At 33.3% G+C, this 12009-nt stretch overlaps 1 protein-coding gene across 3 annotated transcripts in view; it reads left to right on the top strand.

Moving 5' to 3' along the window:
• LRBA (LPS responsive beige-like anchor protein) overlaps nt 1–12009 on the top strand; it is a 575445-nt gene that overhangs the window by 58884 nt on the left and 504552 nt on the right. For all 3 annotated transcript variants that reach the window (XM_033134087.1, XM_033134086.1, XM_033134088.1), the window contains 4 exons: nt 4529–4624; nt 9004–9125; nt 9213–9339; nt 10054–10173. In XM_033134087.1, coding sequence (XP_032989978.1) covers nt 4529–4624; nt 9004–9125; nt 9213–9339; nt 10054–10173 — 465 coding nt within the window. The remainder of the gene's footprint in view (nt 1–4528; nt 4625–9003; nt 9126–9212; nt 9340–10053; nt 10174–12009) is intronic.

Here is a 12009-nt window from a genome sequence, read left to right as displayed (position 1 = left end):
GTGGACTAAGAGAATTGGGTGTTCCAGGTACTTCCGTCCTTATTCAAGTTGTTATTCTTCAATATACATTCAACGTTTTTTGAGGAAACGGGTAAGGCCAGAAAAATAAAAGTGTCATATAGCAGCACCTAGCTTCTCTTTCTCTTGATCTGAGTAGTTTACCTGTGGCCCTTAAATGTCAGCAACCCTCTCAGTGAATGAAAGCTCTGCCGGTAATTGGATCCATGCTCCGTACATGAAACTTAGTGGTCCTTTGCATCGATGGTAGTGGTGGTTAACTTATTTTGAACTCCAGTTGCTTTATCAAACTGTTTGTTTCTACCACATAGCTGCTTACTCCCTAGAGGAATACTAGTGAATATTTTCTCTATTTCTGTTTTCATATCTAGGCTTCTTTTAGTGTCCTTTAGAAATCATTGCCCATAGCAACTGCTCAGCCAGCTGATCCTTAATTTAGCTATGTGTAAGCAGACTTAAATTTGTGCTCTGCAATTATACACTCTAATATACTGTGTTAAAATGGTTAGACTCTTTCGCTTGTTTGTAATCAAATTCTAGTCCTCTGGCTGCTTTTCAGATTTTATCTCTGATTTTCAGCAATTTTATGTTTCTTGGTGTGGTTTTCCTTCTGTTTATCCTTCTTATAGTTCTTGAATCTGTGGGTTTATAATATAATTTTAGTCAAATTTGGAAACATTTTGGCCATTATTTCTTCAAGTATCATTTTTTTTTGTTCCTTCTTCCTTCCTGGGCACTCCAGTTATGTGCACGTTAGTCCTCTTGATAGTGTCCCACAGTCACTGAGATTTGTTCACCTTTCTTCCCAATCTTTTCTCTTCGTGCTTCATTTTAGACTGCTTTCTTTCTATACTTTTTACGATAACTTATCTTTTCTTCTGCAATGAGTTAATTCCATTCATCCATTAAAAATTTCAGATTTTTTTTTATTTCTGTAAGTTTCAGATATACTTAATTTCTGTTAATTTTTTTTTTAATAACTTCCATTTTACCTCATTATGTTCATGTTTTCTTTTAAATCTTTGGGAATAGTTAGCATATTTTAATAGTTGCTTTTAATGTTCTTGTCTATTAATTCTACCATCTCTGTTATTTTCTAGATCAGTTTTTCACCCACTGATTTTGCTTCCGCTTATAGGTCACATTTTCCTGCTTCTTATGCTAGTGATTTTAGACATAATGATGTTAGATATAAAGAGTTGTTCCTTGTTTAGTGCTGGATTTTGTCATAGTCCTTTTAAGATTGTTAGACTGGTTTTGCAGGCAGATAAGTTACTTATGGATTACCGTTATCTTTTCAGGCTAGTTTTAAAGTTTTTTTTTTTGGAGGGTCAGGTCTAGTTTGGCTGATACTCTAGAGCGAGTTCAGCCTTATTCACGCCTGACTTTTCTAGGGTCTCTATATGAGTGACCCTAAGCCTCAGACATGGGTTAAAAGGTAATATAGACTGGTCTTGCCACAGTGCTTGGTAGGGTCTTAAATAATTCCTGGCTCTATATTAGCTCTGGGAATTCTTTGACTTATAGCCATTAATACCTTGGCCTCACCTTGTTGCGTTTTAAAGTAGAAGTGAACAGTTTGGTATTAAGCCTAAGAGTCATTGCACAGCTTCTTGTCTGCATAGCTCTTTCCTCTGTAGTACTCTGTCCTGCACCTTCTAACTGTCTCAGACTCCCATACTCCAGTTTTTACCTCATCAGCTCAATGAGACTTTGAAGTTGTATTTAGTTTCCCTGTCTGTGTGCAGTGATAAAGAAATGACTCCAGGTAGAAAGTCTGGGTAATCTCATGGCTCATTTTATTTCCTTTCTGAAGGATCACAGTCTTGAGCTACCTTTTTTTCATGCCTGAAAACAGTTTTGGTTCATACATTTTGTCCAGTTTTATAGAGTTGGTAAGTCTAGGTCCTATTACTGTGTCGTGTCCAGAAGAGGACATGTATGCTGCTTTGATTTTGGTTTTGAATTATATTCAAATAATTTGTTTATTCTGAATATATAATTAATACATTTTTGTTATTGGTGAATATAGACAACTATAAGAAAACAGTAAAGGATATGACCAGATCATTGTTTACAGAGATAGAAATTCCCACAGTCAAATAAACATAAAATCACTAATAATTAGAGACGTTCAAATTAAAACAATATTGGTGTGTCACGTTACATTTATTAATATCAAGGATTGTAAAGTTGGATAATTGGGGGGTAGGATAATTTTAAATCTATGTCTTGTTGGTTGGAATGAACACCAGTTGAGCCAACTTTGAGAGTAGTCTAGCATTACTTAGTCACATAAATTATACCCATATTCAGTGACTTAGTAATTCGCTCCTGACTGCATATTTTAAGAAATTCTCACATAATTCTGTAAGGAAATACACAAGGATGTTCACTGAAGCATATTTGTGATGGCATTGAATTGTTAACATGGGTGATTAGTGTTAGGAGAGTATATAGGTAATATGGATTGAATGCATAGAATCGATTATTACATAGCAGTTAGAGTCAATACAGCGAGTAAGATGAATACATGGAAAAAGTGGGAAGAAAGTAAGAAAAAATGATGTATCTAACCTCACATTGTTTAAATAAGTACAATCACACAAAAACACATTTTTGATGGAACTAACATAAAAAGATTAAACACGTTAATGTAGTTGCTTATGGGATTAGGATAGGAAATAAAGGGAACAAATAATGAACTCTCAATGAAACAGCCTTGCTCAGACATTACATTTATGTAGCTTTTGCTATCACTTCAGCGCAGTGAAAAATCCCTGTATCTAAACCTCTGCCTTTCTGATGTTTGTTACAGCACCGGTTTTTACATGTGGAAATAGGGTATCAACGGGCATGAACATTTTTAAAGATTCTGAAACATGACTAAATATTTTCTGAAAGGCTTTCCAAGTATGCAGTCCCTCAGCAGTGAATGTGGAGGGAAAGTGCTTATCCTAATGTCATTTTTTTGTTGTTAATTGGTTACTAGATTTTTTGTTGTTGTTGTTAATTGATTAATAGAAAAGGAAATTTAGAGGAGTGATTTCTCTGGGTGGAAATGCTACAATACTATATTTTTATTTTTGACAGCAGTTATTTTTTATTTTATTTTGGAATTTATTTAAAAAATGTGATTATAGTTACTCATTATTACACTTTTATAATAAGCAGTGTGGCTAATTGAAAATTTCTTGATCACTTAAGAGTGAAGATTTCCACTTAATGTTTAGGTAAAAACTTGCTGAAGTCTTTTAGACAGTAACAACTTAGAACAGTTCCTACATAAGATTAAGGGAAGCCAGTGATTTCACTTGCAGTTTGACACTGTTTTGGACTTTTAACTTTTAACAAAGAGGAATGTACTACACTTTACCTTATTTGCATGTAAACTGATTAAAATGATAATATATATCTGATTGTCCTTTACCTTTTCCTTGTAAATGAAAAGAGCTTTTTTATTTTAGCTGTTGGTTGTTTAATGCATTACAGGAGGTTGTGGCTCAAAAGAGGCATTAATCAAATAAATGTAATGTTACAACTTTTATACATGCTATAGTAGTAGAGGTGTATTGTAGAATGAAATTTGATAGGGAGAGTTGATCCAGTCTCAGAGGTCAGGAAAGACTGCCCTGAGGAAGTGACCATTTAGATGAGCTCTAAAGGATGGGTAAGATTTGTTAAGAGGGGAGGGAAGTAGGCCTAGCTAGAACATTTTAAACACAAGGGAATAGCTTGTGTTCAGGCTCTGTTATGGGAAGACTACAGAGAAGGCATTGTTGATGCAGTACAGAGAGAAGGGGAGATTGAGATGCAAAAGAGGCTAACAGGTAGATAAAGTGTCTTGTAAGCCATGTTAGGAGGTTTGATCTTTATTTTAAGGGCAATAGGAAGCTACAGGACAGATAGAATAATATAAAGGTGAAAGTGTAGTGGTTAAATGCATGCTCTGGAGTCAGACTGAGTTCTGAGCCCATCCTGGCCACTTACTACCTGTGTCACCTTGGACATGTTCCTCTGCCTCAAATTCCTCCTTTATAAAATGGGATAATAATAATAATCCCTAGTGTGGTTTTACGGTTAAAATATTTTATTGTTTTTAAAGTACCCTTAAAGGTAAAACACAGTAAGCATTATTTATTTGTGAAATTAAAAAGTGTTTTAAAGAGGGGATGGGTGGTTGGTTGATTTACTTTCTAATTTTATTTACTTATTTTTTAAAAGATCATTTTTGCTGCAGTGTGAAGAGTTTCAAGTGTCAGACGATATTGGCTCATATTTACCGAACACCTCATATGTCTTACAGTATTACAAAAAAATCGCATAGAGTATGTTGCTTATTTCTTTAAGATAGTTGAAAATCACCTTTCTTTGGTTTGTTTTATATTTATTTTATATGCTTTTTAGTTTAGAGCATTATTTGGTTATTCTTGGTATGACTATATTAAAAATAGGTGTTTTTGTCTTATGGTAAATAACACAGTTAATGAATTGTTGGTTACTTTTCTAGCCTCCACATGCTGGGAAGTTGCTTTCTGTGTTAAAGCATGTACCTCAGAAGTATGGTCCTGATGCCTTTTTCAACTTTCCAGGAAAGAGTGCTGCAGTAAGTAAATCTTAATAGCGAAATCACTTGGAGTTCTGTTTTCCTTTGCTTCCTCAAAGAACAGCCCTGTCAACAGCCTTGACAGGTTCTGTGTTAGGTGGAAACTGTGCACCACCTTACTCCTTACAGCAATTGTGCATGTTACTTTTTCCTAACAGTTTTAGAGGTGAAGAAATAGAGGCGCAAAGAAGTTACAAAAGCTGCCAACTCACATCTTGGGGCAGCAGTAGAATGAGAACCCAATTCTTTTGAACATAGTCATATTGTTTTATGGATTTATCTCTGTATTCCAGATATTTGTGTGTAACACGTTGACTTTTATCTTTCTGCGCATCTTTATTTAGCCCCATAGTTCCCTATTCCTGTTTCTATTACACCTGGTGTACAGAATAAGAGTAGCTATTTAAACTTTCTAGACAAGTTTTCCTGACTTGTGAGTTTCGATATTAATCAATCTCAGTATTCTCAGTATTCAGTTAGCTGTTGATCAGTTTATAAGTAAGAAAGTTATGTATGGTAGTAACATCTGTAGTGTTTCAAAATATTATAGGAGGACATTATAATATTTATATATATATATCTCATATATGTGTATATGAGATATATATATATATATAATGTGTTTATGTAAGCTTTTTGACCTTCTCTTTATTAAGTTGGTCTGCCTCTTATGAAGCAGACATTTTGTTGAAGATATTTCAGCCTGTCCTTTTTCTGAGCTTACCTTTTATTCACTTTTTACTTTGGTTCTCATAATACCTTATTTGCTTGTTAGACCCGATGTAGCCAGGTAATACCTGTAGAAAGAAGAGTGTTTTAGAAGGATTTTGATAAGTGAATGTTTTACACACAATACACAGCTTTCTTTGGAAAGTTTTATTGCTCACGTTTTTGTTTTTTTGTTTTCTTTGTATTTCCTTCATAAGCTTTTTAGATTTGAAGCTTTCCAGAATAATTTGACTCTGTTGGAATTGAGCTTCTCATTTGTCTCTAACATAAAGAAGCATTCTCATGAGATTAACCTTATTTGAATGCATATTATAATTTTATTAGTTATAATTCTCTGAGACTGTAATGTGTCCATTCCACCTGCATGTATCTTGAAAGTAGGGATGTAAAGGTAAAACACTTTGGAAATTACAGAGGATAGATGTTTTAAATATATTCAGTGATTCATTTCTTTCCTTAAACATAGTTTCTTATTTTTTAATTTTTTAAGAATTGAATTTTTTGGGGTGACATGGTTAGTAAAATTATATAGGTTTCAAGTTACATTTCTATAATACATCATCTATATATCACATTGTGTGTTCACCACCCAGCGTCAGTTCTCCTTCCATCACCATATATTTGATCCCCTTTACCCTCTTCTACCACCCCCCACCCCTTGCCCTCTGGTAACCATTAAACTGTTTTCTGTCTATGAGTTTCTTTATTTGTTTGTCTTGTTCCACAATGGAATACTACTTGGCCATAAGAAAAGATGAAATACTGCCATTTGTGACAACATGTATGGATCTTGAGATTATTATGCTAAGCAAAATAAGTCAGACAAAAAAAGTCAAGAATTATATGACTTCACTCTTATGTGGGATATAAAACTGAAAGCAACAAAGAAACAACAAAGGAATAAACATAGTTTTTAAAGGGAAATTAAACTAATCATGGATTAATTATTTTTACAAAGCTTTTACATCTTCTCTCATTTCTTGGTGAAATATACACATATACACTCTGAATATGTATTCTTTTATTTATTTTTTCCTTAATACAACTTTCATTTTAAGTCAGCATCTTGAAGTCTCAGTAGAGTTATCACATAAATTTGTCTCTGATGTTTTTCATATTTTATGGAATATTTTATACAAATAAAAGAATATACGAGTAAGTATGTATATGATATGTATACAGAAATGCATATGTAAGTTATAATAACAATAAAGCAAAAGCTTGTGTATGATCTTTTTAAAATTGTTTTATTGAGCTATAATTGACATATACCATACAATTCACTCATTTAGAGTGTACAGTTGAATGGTTTAGTGTTCACAGAGTTGTGCTACCATAATCACCATCAATGTTGGAACAATTTTATCACCTCCCAAATTCCCCTCTTCCCCTTCCGTTCATTAACACTCATTCCCATTTCCCCCCAACCTCCCAGGCCTAGAAAACCACTGGTTTACTTTCTGTCTCTATGGATTTATCTATTCTGGACAATTCTTTCAAATGGAATCATACAATATCTGGCCTTTGTGATTAGTTTTTTCATTTAGCATGCTGTTTTTTCATGGTCCATCCATGTTGTAGCATGTGTCAGTGCTTCATTCCATTTTAGGACGAATATTCTAATGTAAGAATATATCACATTTTGTTTACTCATTCATTAATTAGTGGTTATTTGAGTTGATTCCACTTTTTGGGAATGTTGCAATGGGTTTTTGTGGTCAAGTTTTTGTGTGTACCTATGTTGTCATTTCTCTTATGTGTATGTACCTAGGACTGGAATTGCTGGGTTATATTGTCCATGTATAACCATGTATAACCTGTTTGTTTTCCAGAGCAGCTGTATCATTTTACTATCCAATTTATGAGGGTTTCAATTTTTCTCCACATGCTTGCAACACTTATTAATGTCTTTTTAAAAAATTACTATAGCCATCATAGTGGGTGGAAGTAGTATCTCATTGTGGTTTTGATTTGTATTTCCTTAATGGTTAATGATGTTGAGCATCTTTTCATGTCGTTATTGGCAATTTGCCTGTCTTTGGAGACATGTCTCCAGATATTTTGTCCATTTTAAAATTACATTTGTCTTTTTATTATTGAATTGTAAGAGTTCTTTATATATTTTGGATGCATGTTCCTTATCAGATATATGATTTGCAAATCCTTTTATTCTTTTGCCTTGTCTTTTCACTTTCTTGATGGTATTCTTTAAAGCACAAAAGTTTTAAATTTTAAAGTTCAGTTCATATATGTATATATTTTGTTGTTGTTTGTGCTTTTGGTGGCATAATTAAGGATTTTCCAAACCCCAGTATCATGAAGACTTACCCCTAATTTTTCTTGTAAGAGTATTATACATAGTTTTAGCATTTACTTTCAGATTTATGATCCATTTGGGGTTAATTTTTGTACATGATGTAAGGAAGTGGCCAACTTCATCCTTTGCTTGTATAATAGATATCTAGTTATCCCATTTGAAATAGTGAATTTGAATAGTGAAAACATTATTCTTTCCTCGTTGACTTGTCTTGATACTCTTGAAAATCAATTGACCACAAATATAAGGTTTATTTCTGGGATTTCAATTCTATTCCATTGATCTATATCTCTATTCTTATGACAATACCATACAGTCTTCATTATACTAGCTTTGTGTTGTAGGTTTTGTATTTGGTAGTATGAGTTCTTCAACTTTGTTTTTCTTTTTCAAGATTATTTTTGGCTATCCTGGGTCCTTTGCATTACTATGATCTTTTAAATAAAATTTTAAATCAAGTGGTAAAGTCATTTCTGAATAAAATTTAAAAGTGTTATGAACTAGTCCTCTTTGGCTTTATATTTGCTGTTAAAAAAATCATATTCCAAGCTTTTCCCTTACCTTTGTACTTCCAGGACTTTTTTTTCCAAGTCATGTTGTTGTCATTTCAATCTTAGTTGTGGAGGGCGCAGCTCAGCTCCACGTCCAGTTGCCGTTGCTAGTTGCAGGGGCATAGCCCTCTATACCTTGCAGGACTCCAGGAATTGAACTGGCAATCTTGTGGTTGAGAGCCAGTGGTCCAGCCAACTGAGCCATCTGGGAGCTCAGTGGCAGCTCAGCTCAAGGTGCCGTGTTCAATCTTAGTTGCAGAGAATGGAGCCCACCATCCCTTGCGGGACTCGAGGAATTGAACCGGCAACCTTGTGGTTGAGAGCCCACTGGGCCATGTGGGAATCGAATCGGCAGCCCTAGGAGTTAGGAGCATGGAGCTCCAACTGCCTGAGCCACCAGGCCGGCCCCTCCCTTACCTGTTTTCTTTCATTTCTTAGTCATCTTTCTGTATTCTATTACTTTAACATTTCAGCAACAAAGTTCCAATTTGATATCACCATGTATCTCTTTTAATTGGAATCTCTTTGATATGTTAATTGTAAGAAATAGAACAAATTAGTGTGTCCAGCAGGCCACAGGGACTGTTTCTATTGTTTAAATTAATATATCATTACTGTGTATTTTGGAAAATTTATAAATTATTAAGTCACTTCCAGATAAAGAGACTTCTAGATATTTTAATCATGACAGAATAATACGTAGTGTTATAGAATCTCATTTTCATGATTTCAGTAATAAAGTTTTTGATGTGAGTCAATAACTTATAGTTTTTTTCCCTTAGGCTATTGCATTACCTCCTATAGCCAAATGGCCATACCAGAATGGTTTCACATTTCATACCTGGCTTAGAATGGATCCTGTAAATAACATCAATGTGGATAAGGATAAACCATATTTGTATTGGTATGTAGTCCTGTACCTTAATGTTACTTTCTTACTTTGAAAATGCAAAGAATATTTAGAAGTAAAATGAAAATCTATTCTTTATAGTTTCAGAACCAGCAAAGGTCTTGGTTACTCTGCTCACTTTGTTGGGGGCTGTTTGATTATAACGTCAATAAAATCAAAAGGAAAAGGCTTTCAGCACTGTGTGAAATTTGATTTCAAGCCACAAAAGGTATGTGATCTTACTGAGTTATATTAACAAGCTATACTAGCCTTCAGAATGCTTTATTTTAATGTCATTGACATAATATGTGGTAAATCAAAACTGTTTATACTGCTTCGGAAAATGAAGTATAAATCCCTGGATTATTGCTGACTTCTCTAATTTGGATAATAAAAAAGAGTAGTATTTAGTTTAGAGAGTTGAAGGGAACTACAAGGGGAAAATATCAATGGCAATTATTTTAGTATTCTTACTAGTAGTGGTGGTCGTAGTAATATGTGTTTTCTTTGGTACTTTAAAATTTGGGGATTAATAAATGGTTTATCAACAAAATGAGTATATGTACATATATAGAGAGATGGGTGAATAGAAAAAACTAATATGACAAAATATTGACAGTTGTGGAATCTAGGTGGCAGGAAAGAGGGTGTTTGTACTAAACTTTATAGTTTTTTGGGGTTTATTAAAAATTTTTTGTAATAAAACATTGGATGGAAAATAACTTCATGATTAAGTTCTTATCCACTGAATAAATATTGTTCCAGAGGTTGAATATTGAATTTAATAAAGGTAGTCATTTTTAATTGTAATTTATCATTTCATTTTTACTTGTTATCAGTGTGGTTGAGTTACTAACAACAGGATCATTATCTCTCTCTCTCTCTCTCTCTCTCTCTCTCTCTCTCTCTCTCTCTCTTTTTAAAACTATTTTTGCTTATTTAGTGGTATATGGTAACTATAGTGCACATTTATAACCGATGGAAGAACAGTGAGCTTCGATGTTATGTAAATGGTGAGCTAGCTTCCTATGGAGAGATAACATGGTTTGTCAACACCAGTGATGTAAGTAGTTTGAAAATGTTACAATGAAAAAAATTATTTTAAAATCATGAACTTTTCAAATAATAAAAATATATCTTACTTTTAATACAAATTTTAGAATACCACAGTGGAGGGGTTTTGTAATCATAGTTTGGCTAGTATGTTAATGTATTCATAGAATAGAACTGTGTTAATGTCACATAAGATATTACTCAGTCCTTGTTACAAAATTTTTCTGGATAGGGTAGAGATAATAAGGATTTATTGGTAATACCAGGTATATCTTGAAAGGGTATGTCATAAGTCTGTTAATCAAATTAAACTTGTAAACTTTACTTACAGGGTTCTGATCATTCTTATGATTGAGTTACATGATGCATACTTATAAATTTTGTATATAATTAGTTTGTATAGTTATCTATAGCTGCTGGAGGTTACTATGATAATGTCTTTAAGATTCAAAAAGAGTTCCATAGGTTAAGATTAAATTCAAATGTTCTTTTTTCCCTCTAATTACATTTTTTAATAGAAAACTTAAAAAATGCAGATCAGGAAAATGAATACAAACTGTATCACCCATTCACCATTAATTCCTCCTTTTATATCCTATGATAGGTGTATTTACATATTGTGCAATGCTAACCTTAAGAGCTCAGGTTGTTATAACAGATAGACTTAGGTTTGAATATCGGCTCTGTCACTTACTGACTATATCTCCTTACCTGATCTATTAGACCTAAGTTTTCTCCACCTAAATATGAGTATAAAATAGTACCTATCAGAGAAGTTTAATGTGATAATTAAATGAGATACTGTTCACAAATCCATTGGCAGAGTGCTCAAAAACTGTTCTCATAATTGGATTATTTTTTAACCTGTTATTCCTTCCTTTATTGAGTGCTTCTTGTATTCTAGACATTGTAATAAATACCTTTATTTTCCAAAAGACCCAACCTTGCAAGATAAATATTATTATAATCTCCATTTTCCCGGAATGGACTGAAGTACAGAAATTTTAGTTCTGTACTTGGCAAGATCAGCATCTGTGAAGCCCTGATTTGACCTAGGTGGTTTGTCTTCAGAGCCCAAGTGTTAACAGCTTTTCTCTATACCCTAATTTAATACATACTAGTTTTCAACATTCTGATGGTTTCGAGGTATAAAATGATACTTTCAAAGAGATATGAAGAACTTCTTTCTCTCTTTGTTGTACACATGGATTTTTAAAATGTGGTCTTTGCAACCTGGATGTTGTTAATAGGACTTTTTTTTTTTTTTTTTTTTTTTTTATGTTAGAAGAAAAAACATAGACCTGCCTTTCTGGATTTACACATTCCTTTGGAGGGATTTAATCTACTCCCATGACTTCACTCATTATCAATATCTTGATGCCTGCAAAAACCTGTCTTTACAGTTTTAACTTCTCACCAAACTTACGAACCCTGTTGGCAATTCCTTCTCCATCCACATTAGCTCCATCCAAATTAGCTCACAGAGAAGAGAGAGTCATTTAGGTCCTAAACTTAACTCATGATTTTTCTCCTTGCTCGAAAGCCTGCTCTTGTATCTGGTTTTTGCATTGCTCAGTTATAAACTTTCAGCTTTCATAATGATTTCTCTGATTCCCTTTTCTATGTTCACTTTGTCATTAAGTTTTGTTTATTGTACCATGGAAAACATGTCTTATTTCCTTTTCTGTGATGTCTTTCTTGATCTCTACACCAGATGAGAGTGAATGAAATGTCATGCTAAATGAATTATTTTAATCTATTCAGATTATAGTTTAGAATGGACAAAACATTTATACCAAAAATAGGTTATTTCTGGAGGAGATATTTTTTTCTTTTTTTCTCTAAT

Source organism: Rhinolophus ferrumequinum, chromosome 18 (genome assembly GCF_004115265.2).
Source record: "Rhinolophus ferrumequinum isolate MPI-CBG mRhiFer1 chromosome 18, mRhiFer1_v1.p, whole genome shotgun sequence".
NCBI lineage: Eukaryota > Metazoa > Chordata > Mammalia > Chiroptera > Rhinolophidae > Rhinolophus > Rhinolophus ferrumequinum.
This window is presented reverse-complemented; position numbering and strand designations above follow the sequence as displayed.